The sequence below is a fragment of the Dromaius novaehollandiae genome, chromosome W, assembly GCF_036370855.1.
Source record: "Dromaius novaehollandiae isolate bDroNov1 chromosome W, bDroNov1.hap1, whole genome shotgun sequence".
Lineage (NCBI taxonomy): Eukaryota > Metazoa > Chordata > Aves > Casuariiformes > Dromaiidae > Dromaius > Dromaius novaehollandiae.
In genome coordinates this window covers 34,972,537-34,991,506 of record NC_088130.1, presented here as the reverse complement: position 1 = coordinate 34,991,506, position 18,970 = coordinate 34,972,537, and the positions used below count along the sequence as shown (strand labels likewise).

At 41.9% G+C, this 18,970-nt stretch overlaps 1 protein-coding gene across 1 annotated transcript in view; it reads right to left on the bottom strand.

Annotated features, from left to right (window-relative positions):
* The window catches only part of LOC135324189 (neuroendocrine convertase 1-like), a 30,570-nt gene extending 19,785 nt beyond the window's left edge, over positions 1-10,785 (bottom strand). The window contains exons 1-6 of the mRNA XM_064499921.1: positions 10,374-10,785; positions 9,076-9,180; positions 5,437-5,547; positions 3,066-3,212; positions 2,545-2,621; positions 633-721 (exon numbers count right to left, since the gene is read on the bottom strand). Coding sequence (XP_064355991.1) covers positions 633-721; positions 2,545-2,621; positions 3,066-3,212; positions 5,437-5,547; positions 9,076-9,180; positions 10,374-10,556 — 712 coding nt within the window. The 5' untranslated portion in view covers positions 10,557-10,785. The remainder of the gene's footprint in view (positions 1-632; positions 722-2,544; positions 2,622-3,065; positions 3,213-5,436; positions 5,548-9,075; positions 9,181-10,373) is intronic.
* Positions 10,786-18,970: the final 8,185 nt, after the last annotated feature.

Below are 18,970 nucleotides of genomic sequence, written 5' to 3'. Positions count from 1 at the left end.
AAAGCATTTGCAACTCATACTTTGAGTGTGTCTATTTCATGAACCTATAACGGATTAAACTTTCAATCACCTCTTTAAAAAAATGGCAATTATTGATTGATAAGTAAGCAAGACTTCACCTCTTTTCAAAATTAACTTATGGTTGTAGCAGAGAAGTAAGCTGTTGAAACAAAAGCCACAACAGTAGGAATATCTTGACTGACATGACCTTCCAAATATAGTTGTGTAGATGGAAACAATATGCTGCAAAGCGTGGGTATAAAATTTGGATATGCTTACTTCTACTCTACTCTGTCCCTTCTCCTCCCCTATGCCACCTCCTTCCAGGAGAAGCAGCTATAAGAAGTGAACTTATTGTTCATAAAAGATAAAGTCTCATCTCTGGGCACAATCTATACTCAAGATATAAACCAAATTCCAGAGAATATGTTGGGACTTACAAAATTGTATCATACAGATGTAACACTTTGCACTATGACCAGACAGGATTTTGTAGTCTAATACTGGGAATGATGTTTCTTGAGAAGGACAAGCCATCCATATTTCAGACTAATGGTGACTAAGAACACATGGCACTTCCCAGAACCTGTCTGGTTTCCATTCACATCAGACATCCATTTTTGTTTTCTTACCTCCAACTTTTGAATTGTAGGCTACTCCAACCCCACATTTTCCATTGTTGGCTTGCATGGCAATTTCTCCTGCGCACCGTGTCCCATGTCTGAATAAATATAGTAAGAATAAACAACATGTGATAACCCATACACTTCTCTGTAATGTACACAAAGACTCACCAGCGATCTTCCTGATTTGGCAGATGCCTTCCTGTACCCGAATGTTATGCAGCTATTGAATAACTTCTGAATTATGTCTACCTGATGCAAAAATACTTGTTTCCCTTAGGCCCCAATCAACATAATCTTACCCATTTAATCATAAACGAATCATCACAATGAGGTGATAAATACCTAATCCAAACCACACTGAGGTCCACAGACCTATTGGCTATCAGTACTTTAGCAGCGTGCAAGAGTGATGTAACATTACGGGGCTAAGAAACTGCTAAACTCCTTCAGAAAGAAATATGAACAAGTCACTTCTGATCACATCTTTAGATATTCTTTTTAAATTACTGCATTTACTTAGGATTTCAGACAGTCTTTAAAATATCTTCACCAGTGTTAATTTTTTCCTGTAACCAAGTATTTTCTATGCAAATTTTTCTTGCCATAGGGGATTCTTGCTCCTCAATACATCAAACCTTCAAATAAGTGTAATTGTAAAAGAGTAGTATTATTTAATACTACAGACTGTTATTCAGTGAAGTGTTTGAATGCTTCTGGGCTGAATTCCATTTACTTATTAATAAAGATTAAAGATAATACAGGTAGATTTAAGAGATAATGTCACTGGAATCAAAGAATAATGGTCTCTCACTCTTAAATAATGCTATAAGAAAGTAGAAATGTCATTCTCTAAATGTTTCATTCATGGTACATTCATCCTTTGACTGATTGTTTTATTTCCATACACTTACTGATTTATGTTGTGGATGCTATCACGTTGTCTGACAGACAATAGCGAACCAGAGCATCAGTTCCTTACTGTATCTTACTGAATAGTGGCATCTTAAATGGTTTAGGAAATTGACTTTTTCTGCACACCAGCTTCTAAAAAGGTCCATTCTCTTCTCTTTCCGATGAGCAAAATCCCTTCCTGAACTACCATGGGTGAGCCTAGGTGTGACAGCCCCATCACAATGTTCCATCGAGTTCCAGGGAGGTGGCTCTAAAGAGGGCATGGGAGAAAATTCCTCACTCCTTCCAAGCCACACAATTCCACTAAGTGAACAGGATTTTTGTCCATGCTCAAGTCTTCCGAAATTTCTGAAGCTTTTGTTATCTCACTGGAGACACTTAGGCCAAATCTGATCTACAGGAGGCTTCCATCCACGTTTTTCTTCGGAACAGACAGAAAGAGTGTCCAGGAAGTGCACGTAACCTCCTTCAGTGTCTGAACATGTGTCATGCCTATAGGAGGAGGAGGTCTGAAGTATGAATTTACCTGCGCATGTGCGCACAGAGCTGGAAGTTATTCTGCCATTCCAAAAGGTGCTGCCAATACTAGAAAATAGCATCCTTAGCTGCAAAAGCTGATCTGAAGGGATGGGTTTTTGGTAGGTTCCTCTGAGAAATAGTATCTTCCAGAGCACTTCACAAGGGATATGTATTCTCTTAACATTCACAGTGCAAGGCAGAGAACTGAAGCCAGTATCTGCTTAGGTAGATGTCACTCTACAAACACACATCATGACATAAACAGATTATTCCTTTCAAAAATGGAGAATTTCAGAACTTAATGGGAGATTAAAATTAAAGAACTCTTCATCTGGGAATTTCCTTCATTTTCAGTGCAATGTTATAAGGGCTTTTCCTTTCGTACATAAGTGTTGTATTGGGCATAGACAATTCTGCACTTGAATATCCTTACACAAAGTAATAGTGTACTGTTTTGTTCTCTTTACACAACTGGGAAGCTACTCACTTGTTTTCATTTGTTGGGTCATATCTAGGAAAAGGATCATGATCGTTGTCATTGAAATCATAACTTGCCTTTGGATCCTATATTAAAAAAAAACAGAATTAATTGTGACAAGTAAAAAGTGCATTTTAAAATGTTTAACAAAAGGATTTTTACTGTCTTTATTTATTCAATTGGTGTGCCTCATGTTGACAGCAATCAAGTCAGTAAAATTTGACAGGCATTAACAATTCCATAAACTTTTTATGGAGCCAGAAAGGTTTTAATAATTCAGCATTAAACCATTGTATACAAACATGTGTGGGAACTAAATTCACTGAAAAAAAAAAGGAGCTATCTTTGTTAAATAACATTCAGTTTCCTGTGACACAGAACAGGTTTCAAACTATGCCTGAGGCAAATATTTCAGTCTCTATCACGTAGGGGCTGCCTTACCAAACAGAGAGCAAGCTGAAGAAGAGTGCCTGTATATCAAGTTTACAACTGATTAAGTTATTCCACAACATCCTAATGCCCAGACTTACATAGTTAGCGTAGATGTCAGTATGATTCCACTCCAAGCCATCGTCTAGTACTGTGATTACAACACCTTTTCCTGTAATCCCTTTTTGCCATACAGGAATAACATGGAGATCCAGTTTGGGCAGTGATGGAGTTATTCTTGTATCTTGCTAGGGGACAGAAAAGGATAACAAATATGTCAACATTTATATTGCACAGGTCCAAAGTCCTATCGTGAAGGTGCTCTAAATCATCCCAGCCTTAACTTGTATATTTTGCATAAATTTCCCAAAGAGCAAAAGAAAAAAAAGGTTGTCCAAATCCCTGTAGCACTGAAACATTTCCTCCTTACTTGAAGCTCCCTGAAGACCACCTCTGAATAAAGATTATCTCATATTTATTAGAGATGGGCAAAAAAAAAACACGGGAATGGTAGGGATGTACTGATGATGCTTGGAAAATTGAGTTAATAATCAGATCTACTAATGTTTGTTCTTTTCACCTGATGAGAAGCTTAGGCAGTAACCCACAGTGCAACAAGCTGCATTTTCTCCAAATACACTTTCTCCTTTGAAGTCTGAGCTAGCCAGAGCAAAATAATTAATGGATAAAACAATTAAGGTAGTCGCTTGGTTATGAACAACTGTGCTGAATCACAACTTGGTGTTTACTACCTTCCTTATTGTTCCTGTGGAAAATCAATTGGAAGCATGAATCATCTATAGCCTTCATCTTCCAAAGCAAGTTCTTTAAAGAGTAGCTCCTAAATGGGTCATTTTTCTGCTCTAATATGAAATATGTAGCTCACACATCTAAGTTAGAAACTTTGCTTACTACCCCATAAAAACACAGACGTAAACACTAGCATTTTCTTCATTTTTTTCTGTACATAATTACATAAGTCAATTGCAGGTTTTTCATATCTTTGTTTCCAAAAGAATGCTGCACAAAATATGAGGCTTACATAAAGAAATGCGACCTTCCTTTCACTTTACTTCTTCCTTTCTGACTGCTGCAGTTCAGGAAATTATTTAAGGTTTTAAGTTTTGTTCTCTAGAACCCATCAAATAATCATTTTCCTGGTGATGCATGAAACACCTTGAATGGAGTGAAAAACTGTTGCCATCAGGCTATAATAAATTTATTATTACAAGGCAAGGGAAATATTTTGGAAGAAAATGTTTAACATTTATATATTTAACCTGAAATTTCAATATGCAGTGGAAACAAGTATAAGCATCATGTTCTCTGTTTCTCATGTGGGAAAGCTGGAAGGAAAAGAAGTGAAAACCACACAAAGCTGGAAAAAAACCCTATTTTTCCTAGAGAGCAGTACATTGCTTTCCTCACAAAACTGCTTTTTTCTTACTATGTGTGTTTGTGTATTTGTCCAATAAAATCATCTTGGAAATTCCCTGTTTCCTACAGGAAATAAGCAGAGAAGAGAACACACATTCAGCTTCAAAGAAACCTAAAATTTTTTCAGATTTCCATTTTCTGTGTTAAGCGAAAGTTTGCAGGAATCTTCATGGGAATATTTTATGCTGTACATTTTACAATTTTTTCTTCCAACTCAAAGGAAAGAGAGGGCAAAGCATTACACAAACAGGCCAGAGTTTGGTCTGTTTTCTCTAAACGAAACCGGAGAAGAAAAAAAATTTCCAGCCACTGGGACCAAGTTTGTGTTTGAATATTTCTCTTGATTTGCTATCCCCATCCTTAATCCCATCCCTGTTCTGAGCAAAAGCAATGAAGCCTAGACTAATGGCACAACTAGATGCACAGTAGGAATACAGATTCCCAAAGAAACCATATAAAACACAAATGATCAACTGTATTTCTGAGTTGTCACATACAGACAGAAACTATAGAGGGCACGAAATTCCTTTTTATTGAGATTTTGAACATATGAGCTGTAGAGAACCTCTTCACTTTAAGTTACAATCTGAAGAGGGTGAAGGTGCTTGTCATATGCATAACAGATTTTGTTTTCTTCTGGAGGATGCACTATGCACTACCAATTTTAATAAAGAAATAAATGATCAGCTTCAGAGATGATAAGGGAAACCTTATACGACAACAGCAAATATTTTAAAATTCCTATAAAGTTGGGTTTTAGCTATTATACTGTTTTCTAATGTCAAGCACCATCCTGAGCAGCAGCAGCCTGAATTGGCTTCTAGGATCTTCGCACAAACTACATTTTGAAAAGGACAAAAGGTTGCCTGCAAATATCATGCATGCATCTCTCTCATTTTTATAGCCTATGCTAATGAGAGGGACTCTTCATCTACTCCCTTCAATACAAACGCTTTGATATTGGTAAAAATAATACAGCTGATCAGCACAACTGAAATTCATCACCCCCCGTTTCACAACGAAACAAATTCTTACCAGATACCACTGCTGATTCCACATAGGATCATTGAAAAGATTTTCTGCTGAGTCTCTCAGGGTGGCGCGCTTAGTTCGCTTTTTTTCATATTGCTGTTCTGCCCATGACACCTACAATTATTTGTATAAACATGACAGGTAAGCAAGCCCCTATAGGTTAAAGATTTTCTTAACCTAGAGGGTAAGGGTTTTCCTTGCACAGCAAAATTTTGTTACCTAAAGGAAAAAGTAGAATGTTTGATGCTGAGAGGAAGATTATCTATACAGTAGTAGAGAGTACCTTAGGGAAGTGGACTTTGTGAAATCACAATACCATAATATGAATTCATACAAAATCATTTCAAGTTAACAGTGGAACTCCTGTGAATACCACACAACGCAGGCTTTTGTGTTGAATGTGTAGCATGGTTACAAGGTTATCTAAGCTGTGGTGGTTACTCAAACAACCAAAACACTGTCCGTTTCTTTCCCCTGCTTACACTTTAATGCCTCTGTGTATGTTGGGAATTTACAGAGAAGCAAAGATGCAATCTGGCTTTAGTCTAGCAGTCATAATGATGCTGTTACTCATAGTCCAGCTGGACCTTCAAGTCTCCTTCCCAGCAGTGTTTTGAAGTGTGTTCAATTAGAAAGCTATGAATATTGGACTAACTTCATCACTGGCATAATTCCATTTAAGGCAACTGGAAGCCAAAATGATCCCGTGTGTTTTGCTAATGTGTCTACGCGCTGAACTGCATGGCATTTATGCATGAACACAGCCATCTCTAAAGTTACTAGGCTGCATTTTGAAAATGTTTCCACCTTTGCTCTCCTGAATGCATTACTAAAACTAGTTCAAGTCAAATCCAGATTCTGGTACCTTTCTTTAGGCTGTGTGCTCCATCTTTAAATGGGAATAAAATGTTACTCACTGCTAGTACTGGGACTAGCACTCTGACACAGAGCAGGTTGTTGCTTTTCACCCCAATTTCCAAACATGCAAAGCAAACTCAAGCTCAGTAGACTGCCATGATCCTGCTACAAGCCTCAAGTGGAGGATGCCTTTCTATCTAACCTTTTGCTTTAAAACCCTGAACAGATTTCAGTACTTTTCTCAACTGTCATCCAATGGCTTTATAGTTCTTACACCTGTCACCATATACAATACAATAATAAGCGTGACTCAGAAATTATTATAATAAAGAAATGTACTGATGTGATCAAATACATTTTCCTAATGAGAGCCTAATGGAAATTAGGTACAAGAACATAAACTCTTAAAAATGGAAGCTACTCCACACAAGTAATTAGAAAGCTCTCAAGCAATACTCACTTTGCAAGATGTACTTAGTGCTAAAAGTTCTACAAACGGATAGTCCTACTAACCTTACTTATCCACAGAAGATAAACATACCCATGCAAGCACAAGTATTTTAAACTGCCTTATTGATACCCAAAAGCATATATATTTGTGCACAGGTTAGAGCAGTTATCTTTCTCTCTCTTCCCTGCTCACAGCAAAGCTTAGCCTCTTCATCACCTAATGGTAATTAACATTTGACATCTTCCATGCTTGTTATTTTTGTGATGTGGACAACTGCTCTGTGGGAAATGAGCTGAGACCACCAAGCGCATATGTCACACAAATGAGCCAAATGTTTGTCACCCAGCAGCTGGACTAGGTTCAAACTACTCATTTGTTACAAAAGCTGAAGGCCCTATGCCAAATCTCCAGTCACTGATATATGAAGTAGTGAAAATGATTTTGATTCAAGTCCCTTGCAAGAATGTAGATTTGGGAGCTAGTGCAAATATTGGAAGGAGTTAGGGAACCAGATAATGATATCCTTTCAAAACATCCAGAGCCATTATCCATTTTACAGCAAACACTGGGACATCTACAGGAAGCAGATAAATATTCACACTGGAGACGAGTTTTGCCCCAGCCTTCACACTTAACGGACCGCATAATTCATGAAGGACCTATACAAACAAAAGCAGGATTCGCTTCTTCTCTTTCCCTTTTTTAAAGAATGAATTTTAACCTTTCAAAATAAGCTGTTACTGAGCAAGCGTACCTCTTTGGAGTAAAGGTCCGTGTATAACTACATAGCATTACATTATTGCTTTCTGTTTATATACTTACATAATGACATAATTACATCTCACTCATTCACATAGCTAATTTACATACTAGATGGTAAACAAAAGGGAAATTGGAGAAAATTTAGCAAATCACCTGTAGCATTTTGAAGCTGCATTTTTAGGATCCAAGTAAATAAATTTGCCATAATGGTTGGCAGTAACTTATGCAACGCAATTGCATCCATTCTGCTTATGACATTAGAATTTGGTGGACTAAACATGGTTATGTTTCCCTGCATAATATATGCATTCCATGTAATCAGTCCAAAAACGGGAGAAACTGCAACCAAAATTCTGTTCCTGAACATTGTGCTATGACAGCATTGAAAATCTGAACATAGGTGTGGATATTAATTACAACATTTATGTTAGGTCCTTTTTATGTCTTTTATGTCCTTTATGTATAATTGCCTACACTAAAACTGTGGCTTTGAACATCCCAGTTTAGAATGTTTCACCTAACAGACTTAATTGTTAAAACAAGTTTACAATGGGACAGATGGGAGTGTGCAGTTTTCAAACAGAACATGCAAAACAAAGCATTTACTCTCTGCCCCCCTCCTTTTGTTCTATATATACATAGAATATTTCCTCCTAATTGACATTTGCATCTCAAAACTTCACTCAAATAACCAATCATTTGTTCTCAAGTGATTTGTCCTTAAATGATAACATGGTATTTTTCACAACTAGATTGCTCCATGTTTTGAACAGCTGATATCTTGACTTTGCTTGCTGCAATAATGCTAATTTGAAATTTGAATTTCATTGTTCTGAAAGTTACTAGAAATGGTGTTTAGGAGGGGCGGACAGCATTCTGCTCCGTTCTTCAGATTTGCCACCCACCTTGCTTCCCCAGCGCATTTACAAACAGGCTTGTGTATCTCTTAAATAAAGTTAGATAAATGCAGAGTCTACTTCGCCAGTGAATCTACCTTAGACCACTTAAGTCTTGGCAGGCTGAACTTCTCTACACTGTGCTGGTTCTCTGATTTCAATGGGCTCCTAGAGTACCAAAAGACTACAAGCCTAAATTTTGTGATGGATCCTCTTTCTGAATGGGTTTTAGCTTGTCAGGAAAGCAAATACAGCAAAATCTCAGTCCTTTTTTCCTTACATTTTTGCAATATTCAATGACTTCAAATCAAACCTAATTTCCATGGCCATTGCACAGACACGGTCTAATTAAGCTCACTGTATCTACAGATTTTTACTTTGAATTGAGCCCTGTGGTTCCTCATTCATATTTTCATCAACACACATCGACATCTGAGATCCCAAACCTTTGCAATGCTGCAAATCTTAAATCTTAATTTGGAAAGCACTTCCAAAGAACACAGTAAAAGAGGGTCAGATTCTGCCTGTTAATGAGAGAATAACGAAGCATTATTCAACACAAGTGTGGATGGCTGAATATATTAGACTTGCAAAATGAGTAAAGCGTGCCTGTGACCTCATTAGAAAGCTAGGAATACGCAGACAGCATAAATACAGAATAAATGTAACACTTACCCGCTCATCATCAGAAAGTCTTTTAGTGATATGAATGGCACTTCTTCGAGACCGTCTTGGATAGCTTTTATGTCTGAATAGGTAGTGATTTTTGAGTGAGCCAATCTATAAGACAGAGGCAGACTTTAAATACTGAGAGGTATTTCCCCACTGCCAACAAATATCAACAGTTATAACCTGTCAGAATTTATTCAATAGATGAAAGAAAAGAGCAAGAAACTAGCCTTCAGATATTTTAATCTAAATGAAAACACTTTTCAAGAAGCAGTTCTTATCACAGCCTGTGTGCTGTTAGAAGGAACTGGGGGGGAACAACCTCATTTAAGCTAATGTAGTTACTCATGAGGTAGTTTAAGTAACATCACATTGCACAATTTTATCTTCTCTTACTGGAGTTCAGGTGGACAGGTGGAAACAGCTTTATGTGGCTTCACAAGCCTTATTATGGGATTTGGCTTTTTTCAGCACTTTGACCTGGCACCTCCGTTTGCACAGTAACCGGTGCCCGGGCAAGCTGGGTACACACAGTCTGGCTCGAGTGTTCCTCTTCACTAAGCAGGTGCTGTTTGAAGCTGGTGGAAGTGAACCCACTAACTTTCAAAGGCAGCAAGATGGAGCCTTACTTAGGGGCGAGGGACTGTGCCTGGGTGCTGGAGCCCAGCCGTGGCGCGGGGCACGTGGGGCCCTTTCCCACACACGTGCTGGGGCCGGGGGCCGGAGGCCGGGCCGAGCCTGCGGCGGGGCCCCGGGCTGACGGCGGCGGGAAGCGGCCTCGCCGCGCTCCGGGCCTCGCGGCGGAGTTTGGTCGCCGGCGCTGCCAAGCGCAGCGCCTGGCACAGGACCCTTGGCTGGAGCGGGGAAGGCGCTATTACGCAAAAGCAGTTACTCATCCCTGACAACGCTGACGTCATGGCATCCCGAAAAGAGAGCGAAGGCCGCTCCGCAGAAACCCCGCGACGGCACCTCGGCGCGCCGGGCGGGCGGGGGTGCCCCACAGCGCCCCTCCGCGGCGGGCGGCGGCGGGAGCGGCCGCGCGGGGAACCCCGGCCGCGGCGCGGGTGCCGGGGGCCGCGCGGAGCCCCCCGCCTGCCATCTTGGGCGGGGAGACGCTGCTCCCCGCTCCCGGGAGCCGGCGCAGCCCCGCGCGCGGCAGCGGGGCACAAGTTTAGCGGCAGCCCCGAGGGGAGCGAGTCCCCGCGGAGCCGCCCGCGGCTGCCCCGCGCCCGGCACGGGGAGCTCCCGGAGCGAGGAGCCCGCCGCGGCCGCGCCGCCCGGCGGGAGGCGCCCGCCGCCCCTACCTGCCCCACGAGGTCGTACTCCAGCTCCTCGGCGATGGCCCTGGCGGCGTCGGGACCGGCCGGCACCTCCGCCGCCCACTCGTTGAGGAACTGCCGCTCGGCGCCGCTGCCGCCGCGAGTCACGCAGCAGGCGGAGAGCAGCGCCAGAGCCACGCACCGGCCGGCCCAGCGGCGCCCTTCCATGGCCGGGGGGCAGGGGGGCGGCGAGGCGCGGCGGGCGGCGAGGGCAGCGGCAGCCGGCGCCGAGCTGCGCTCCGGGGCGCCCTCGTTGCTAGGCGAGCGGAGCGGCAGCGGCCCCGCGGCGGGGTCCGTGTGCCGGCTCGGTGCGGCGCGGCTGCCTGGGGCTGCGCGGCGCCCAGACCCTCCGGAGCCGGAATGGCAATGAGTGTTTACACGTCAAAACTACGAAAGCCATCCTGACGTCAAGTGTACCTGGCCCCCGAGCTGGGTGGTAATTCCCCAGGGGGAGGGCGAGCGGGAGGAGTGTGCTAAAATAAGCAGGAGGGACGCACGCGTGTGGAAGCGGCGGGGGGAGGCACAGCGCCCCCCGCCCCGCCGCTGCCCGCGCCGCCCCCCGCCGCGGGGGCTCCCCGGGCCGCCGGCAGCACGCCGCCGCCCCCGCCGGCTCTGCGCGGGGGCCCGCGGCGAGTCCTCGCGCGCGGATGCCGTGCGAGGGGGGCGCCCGGCAGCTGCCTGCGGCCGAGCGGCGGCCCGCGGCTTCCACACGGGTCGACTTGGCTGGGGCGGCCGCCCCGGACAGAGATTTTCAGCGCGGCCGGAGCAGACGCGGCGGCGGGGCAGGGGCACGGGCAGGGGGTGGCCGTGGGCACGGAGTGATGCTGCGGCTCCCCGGCCGCGGGCGGAAGGAGGGGGAGAAGCACATGGGCGGCTTCAGCCCCGCTTAGCCGAGCCCTTCCTGCGCTTCCCAGCGCCCTGGGGCAGGTGGCACCTGCCCCACTGCGGGGTGGTGACCGGCCGTGGCCGAGAGGGGCTGCTGCGCGAGGGGCTGCTCCCAGGCTCTGGCGAGTCGCCACGCGCCGTCCCAGGGCCGGGCGGCCCCTGTGGCGGCGGGGGACCGGGGCGGCCGTTGGGGACAGGGCGGCCGTTAGGGACAGGGCGGCGCCCCCCGCCGGCCTCGCTCCTCGCAGCGCGCGTCCGCCTCAGGCGCGGCGGGGGCACTGCCCTCCCGCCCCTTGGTTTATTTTTCAGATGAGGCAGCACTCGAGCTGGGATCGTGTGTGGCGGCAGGCTGCTGGCAGTGCCTGCTCGGGGACATGCAGCTGCTCGGTGTTTGGGGTTTTGCGGGATTTTGTGTGTGTGCGTGTGTGTTTTTAAATATATACAATCTGTAAGATTCATCCTGAGCTGACAATCAGAAATGAGTAAAGATTTGTCATCTCGTTTAAAACCAAACCCTTCGTGGTGTGATTTTTTTTTTTTTTTATCTTTTAGATGTCGTTGGGAGGAGCTGTGCTCAAAACTGAGCGTCGTTACAAGAGGAAAGCTGGGGAGAATAAAACATTTTTCAATTAAGCTAATAACTCGGGACCAACTGTGCAGTAATGCTTGATTAATGCACATCGTCCCCTGATACTTCCAACACACCGTAGGTATGCTGCATTAATCGGCACTGCTACCCGGTCTGATTATATAACAAATATCTCTTTCCTGAAATACAATTATTCTTTTTAAAATTATTATTATTTTTTTTTTTACATCCAGTGGTCTGTATTGTTGCCATTTCTCAGAAAATATTGGAATTTGTTAAATTTTTATTTCTATAGTTTCATTTTCCAGCTACATCTCCCCATCTCATTTTATTTTGCTTTCCTGCTGCACTTGAACCTTGATATAGATTCCTTTGATGTCAGGACAGCCAGTAGAATATGAAGCAAAGAAATACAAAAGTTGCTTTTAAGTATCGAGTTGTGCTTTAATACTGTTTTCCTTCTGTTTTGTAGTGACAAATATGCCTGCTCTACTCTTCATTGGCTTCTGAAATGTGAAGATAATATAAAACATAAATATGAAACAAAGAAGAGTAGAAGATAGAACAATTCTAAAATGCCAACACTTTAGCATCTGAAATCTCAGCCCTGAAAATCATTGTATCAGCATGGGTACAATGCTCTAGAGTCCCACGAGGACCCCTGAGTTCCCATGGGGATCAGGGGATTCTGATGATCACGACTGAAGTACGGGCCATTATGCTTACAGGAGGCCAAAATAAAAGGAATTTGAATGGATCGAAGGAGGGGAAAAACAATGGTGAAAGAAATATGCTAGAAGTGTCAATAAAATATCAATCATTATCAGTATAGACTATCAATAAAATAACGCTACAGCACCACGTTGGTATTCACCAATGCTCACTTTCTGCAGCATGGTAATGATAGTACAGGGCTTTTCAAAGTCAAGGTAGAGACTAGGACGCATGTTTCTGTTCATTTTAATTTGTTGTATTCTCTGCATGATTTTTTTCAGTGTTCACTGCCAAAAATATTTTCTTCACTTTCCTGGACAGATGCCTTAAAGATTCCTCTGCTCCGTTTTTAGCACTGTATTTCTGAGGCTTTCTTCAAATGTGTTTGTCTTCCAAGCAATTTCTGGGTCCATGCAGGTCTTTCTTCTGTCAGTTTTATCAGCACTGTTCCACTCAAAACACAAAGGGCTCTTTACCTCTTGTTTCTCATCACTGAGATTGCAACTTGGCCTAAGTTCTACATTTACTATTAAAGAACTGTGCAGAGACTTGGTCTACATACAAGAAATGAAGTGAAAGCCATATATATGAAAAGAAAATTTATATTCTCAAGTCTTACGTCAAATAAGCCGTGGGTAGAACACTGAAATCCCTAAGACTGTTTTGAAAATCCCAATACTCTTTTCTAAATTATTAATTCATTCAAATGTGTTTATTCATTGAGAGTCCTTTTGTTTAGGACTTCAGTTATACTGCTTGTATACAAAGAGACCTGAACTGTGCTAGAGAATGAGCTGTGTGCTATACAAACCTGGTTATCCTACCATTCCATTAATGAAGGATGTTATCCAACACTCCCATCTAATAATAGCACAATAAAAAGGAACAGCTTGCTCAGCAGCATCAGGTGGAGTCATAGATAATTGTTTCATGCTCCATAAACACTTTGGGTTTGTTGTTTATCAGTGAAAGATTTATTTAGCCCCTAGTGCACCCAGTGGTATTGTGCCTTAGTGTAAGATCAGAAACACACATAAGCCCAATTATGAAAAGATTATTTATAATGTATAACTTCAATTTAGTGTGATACTCAGAATAGACTTGCTTCTAAAGGACCTGGGTTGAGGTAAGGACCTTCTTATCTGTTTGTGAAGAAATGTTTAATAAAGAAGCTCTTGGTCTTTTTCAGTGTGTGATAACTAAGTGGGAATCACTAAATTTCCCAAGTGGCAGTATCTTCTTGTAGCCAGAGTGCAGACTGCACATAGGTAAGATGTACAGTATATAATGCTCAGTATGAAATCCTAAGCCATCAAAAATCCCATTGGAGATTGTATCCACAAGTTTCAGGAGGGCCAGGAATGAATCCCATCAGTCCTGATTTTGGTCAAAGATGGGTGTAAATCAGCAGTAATTTACTATTTCTTTCCTTTTTTTTTTTTTTTTTTTTTTAAGAAAAATGTATCTTTAAAAAAGTATATTACAACAGTGTAAATGAACTCAAACCCAGAACCCTCAGCAACTATAAATACATATCTTCATCTCTTTATGTTTTAGATTGCTCATCTGCAGCCTGCTTAACTCACAGGAATATTTTGCAGAACATTTTGTTAATGTTTGGTATCTTGCTCCAAGACATCCAGATGAAAGTGATATTGGAAATGTCCTTATACACCCCAGGTGAAAACTTATTCCCATTACAGCCAAAGGCAGTATTCCAGCTGTCTCATTATGCTTAAGAGTTCAACTGATTGTCTTTTTCTTCCTCTTTGTCAAAAGGCATTTAAAGATTTCAAGCTGTAGCTGTATTTTTGTGCCTGCATTTCTGATCCTTCAGAAAGATGCCCATGACAAAGGGATACTAGTTTCGAAAAGCCAAGCATGCACACACAGCATCATATTTCCTTGCTCATTAGGAGAGCTAAAACATTTAAACCTAAAAATTTATATTCAAGTCTCAACTCTATGTTTTTGAGTCCAACTTGCTGCTTAATTGCTGCAGCGTCAGTCAGGAGTGGAGGATTCCTCCTCAGAGGAGGAATGAGTCTCTGCTCCAGCTGGTACCACTTGCCTTTACCTGAGATACATCACTTAGCTCAGCCCAGCAGCTACACTGGGGCTGCCTGGAAGGCACAGATAGCAGACATACCTTGTTGTCCATGTCTTCCTATCATCTTTATGTTTTCTGGTTTCTATCAACTTTTTCAGCAAGTTTTCCCCAAGAAATGGCTCACTCCACTTTGAAGCAGTCCAAGGCCAGAGCTGCGGCTGGAGGCATTGATCTGGACTTTGGTGAGGCTGGCAGGGTTGCCTTGGTTCACACGGGCAACAGAGCTGACCCACCAGCTTTTCTGCTTGTGAGATGGTTCAGAGCCATGCAGCAGGCCAAATGGGCCATGTAGCAGAAGCCTGGCAGATACAGAAGCTTCATTGCCTTGCAATGGCAGCCCGTCTCCTAACAAAGATATTGATTACGAGGTAAGAAGCACAGGCATGAAACACTGAAACTCATAAACTGAGAAAGCTGTCACTGAAATAAAAGCACCCCAGGAAGCTATAAAAAGATAAAATTGTATTCCTTCATCTTTGTGCACCTTATAAAAGAGGAGCAATCGTCTCTCTTATTGAGACAAATAAGGAAAGAGTGAAGATAAATAGGAAAAGGTCATAGTGGAAACCAAAGGCAGGTAAAACAACATATTTTGCTTTTATTTGCAGAAAAAAAATCAAAATGTTTCAGGTGAACTCCATCATTTTATCGTATTATTATTTTGAAAGAATATTGCTGATAAAGAACATATTGCATAATCAAATTTATTTTTGAATCAGTCACAAAGTGAAAGCCAGAGAGCAAATTCATCTCTGATGCCGCTTCATAAGGTTGACCCATTTGATTCCATAGAATGAGACTAAACACTTTTGCCTACCCATAGAGCTTTCTTTCCACATGTAAATTTAATTAGGTTAAAATGCTGGTCATTCTTCTTGGCTAAACTATCAGTCTATCTGTGTAGTAAGCCAGAAAAGATGTGTTTATAAAACAGTCGGGAAGAGATCCTGAATGTGTAACTGCTTCTCTGCACTCTGCTGCTGAGCTGACAGTGAAAGATGAGACCAGAGCTCAGTGCTGGGGAGTTTCTACAATGACAGATAGCCAAAACAGGCTAGTGCACTGCAAGCCTCGCTCCAGAAGAAATAGTGATGCTAGCAAAGATGGGGACGCTTGTTCAGGGGGAAGAGATCAATGTACAAGGATTGAAGATCAGCCCCATCCTAGTTTAAGTGTTTTGACTAATCTAAGTATTACAAGCTTTCATAATTCAAGAGTCGCTTGCAGGCTGTTCTGAGTCAGCTCGCCATGCCCTGCGCTGCTCCAGGACCGGGCTCCGTGCCAGTTTTGCAGAATACCTCTGACTTTCCCCCTGACCGTTCAGGAGCTGCTCTGCGCTATCATCCATTCAGAACAAAGCCTGAAAGTGACTCTTCTTCCTTCTTTTATTTCTCACTCAAATGCACTAACCTAAAGGAGCAGTGCATTGTAAAAAATGTATTAGAAAAGAGACCGCTAATATTTCTACCTACCTCTCACTACAAAATCTGCCTATTATTAGCTCTGCAAGATTAATAGGAGATCTTGCCCAGCTACTAGTAGCTAAATGGCTATACAAGGTAAAACTTCAGGTTGTATAGTATAAAAACAATCAGTTCTGTAAGTGTTAATATTATTTTACTGATTGTCTCTGAAAGATCCAATTTGAGATGGTTAATAACATTTAAATGGGATTTTGTGTCACATGTAGCTTGAAATTCTTAAGTCAGACCACCAAATTTTAAAATGGCAGTAGCTGAAAACACAATTTGGTGGCTAAAGTAGATGCAGTAGCTGGCATAGTTTAATTATTTAAATACTAAAAGGGCCATGCTGCTTAGACTTAATTTGGCTCTAGTCAGAAGAACACTCTTGAAACCCACTCTTTTTCAGTAACACTGTCTCTTTTTCTGCAGGAGCCAACACTACAAAGTAATTGAAGGATAATATAAAAGAAGCCATATGTGTAGGCAGTCACACAGAATATGGGAAACACCTGTTTTTCCTTCAATTACAGCCTGCAAACTAGTGGGGCATGTTTATTTTGAGGGCATTACATTTGCTTGTGTAATAGTGCATGACATGTTTTCGGTTTTACTGCAGACAAACACCGAGAACAACTAATCATATCTGAATAAATGAAACACAAACATGCCCTCCCAGCCATACGTGCAGTTAAATAGGGGCCTAATGACACCACGCATTACCCGCTGCATCCACTTGGGCAGGCAGGAAGCAGTTGGTGAACAACCTTCCATTTGTAGCAGCCTGGCTCATTTTGTTTGCTCTGAGTCTCAAAGCAATTCAACCAAAAAGCATGGAAAAATGCATAGGCAGAACGGTTCAAGACACAAGACAGCCTGGTAAACAGCAATAATATAACTATTAGGAGGAGACAAAGTCTCCCTAAAATATGATTTTACTTCTAGCGATAGAGAGAGGCAGAGAACAGAAGTAATCAAAAAAAGGAAATGTTTTAGTGAAATATTTTATCAATTTCCTTTAAAATGATATAAAACCCCACATTTTTTGAATTTTACATTTTGGTTAATACTTTTAGTAATATTTTACTTAGAGTAAAGGACTTTTTTGTCCTCATTTACAAGTTCTTCAATAAATCCCTTGTGAGGGGCAATAAATTCAAAAATTGTTTTACAAATATTATAATAACAGTAGAGATAATACCTAGTATTGCTGAAAACACAGCTGAGAATTCAAAATGACTATTTTCATGAAATATTTAATTTAAAAGAAGCATTTTTATTGAAGTCTTCTTAGAAGATTAAGCACATTGATTAATTAACTAAAAATGGCTCTCATACAGTGTTCTTCCTTTTCATGTTCTTTTTCAAATGTAGTGAAAAACTGAAAAGACAGGAAAGAAGAGAGGACATAAATAGGAAGAAGAATACCTAGGTAAACAGATCAAAATACATTCAGAGAAAAATGGAAGCTATATAAATTTTTTTATCCATTCCCTCTCTCCTTCCTGTTTTTTGTAACAAGTTATGAGCTACTTTATACATGATTTGTATATAAGTAACAAAATGTGACAACAAGAGATGATTTTGGATTAAAAATTCAGAAAAGTTTCTTTCTTTAGTGAGAAAAGGGTGGTCTCACTGAAAAACTATGAGGAAAAAAACTACCGGGCCAATGCAGTACACATTCTAAGGGAAAAGAAATAAGTGGTATTCTGGAAAATGCATATTTCTATGGCAAGGAAGAATTGCGGTTAGCGGATCAGCCTATCCCAAAGGGTGGGAGCAATCTCCTGTCACCTGCCAAGTCCCTGTTTGTCACTAACCTGTGAGCACTGTGAGAGTGGAGGTGTGTGGCTGACCGCTGTCTCCCCATGACAGCACTGGGTGTCCCACCCCACCGAGCTGCAATAATACCCTGCTTGTTTTTCATGGCATCTAACCATCATTTTGAGGCTCCAGTTCAGCATCTGAGGTCATCTTCTCACTAGTAAACACACCTGACCAGATCTCTGTAAAATTTATATATTAGGCTGATTTGTTCAAACTAGGCAAAATTCCTCTGCGGCCATCCTTGTTCCAGTTTAAAACACTTAACTTTGGTTTGGATTAAGTCCATGAGGAAAAAAATTTAATGTAACCATTTTTAAACTGAAATTATGATGTCCACATTTTGGTTTGACCAGTACAGCTAAAGCAGCATCAGATTGTGGCTAGGCAAGGCTTGTGTTAGTGCTTTACTCTTTCTCAGGGCTGTATTTCAGATATCTGTATTATCCAACCTGTATTACCGAGTGACACTTAGCCATGCATATTTTGCATTTGCATGCTTTCAAGGGCTACCTCTGCACTTTTATCTAAAAAGTCAAGTGCTGATTTATATCAAATGATTAAAATCCAACTTGAAAGGTGCAACTGTTTGAGCTGCTAGATCACCACCGACTATTAGAAAACAGGTTTTAAACATTTTTTGAGCTGAGCAATGCCATTTCAAAGGAAATCACTCACCCACCAAAATTGCTACTTAAATACAGAGCCAACTCTTCAGTGCATACATGTTAATAGGAAGCATTTTTACTGGTTCTCAGAAGTGTGCTAGCTAAAGTAAGTATAATTTTTAGGGGTGGGAGGTGCATTTTAGACTGTATTTAAATATGCAGTAATAAAATCGGAGGATTTCCGTGGAAGATTTGCATAAGAGTGTACCAGGGGTCACCACCTCCATCTAATAGTGCCCAATAACAGGTTCTTCAGCTTACCTCCATGCTGTGCAGGACTCCACAGCCTGCTCGTTAGAGACTTTTCCTGATCCCTGAAGGACAAA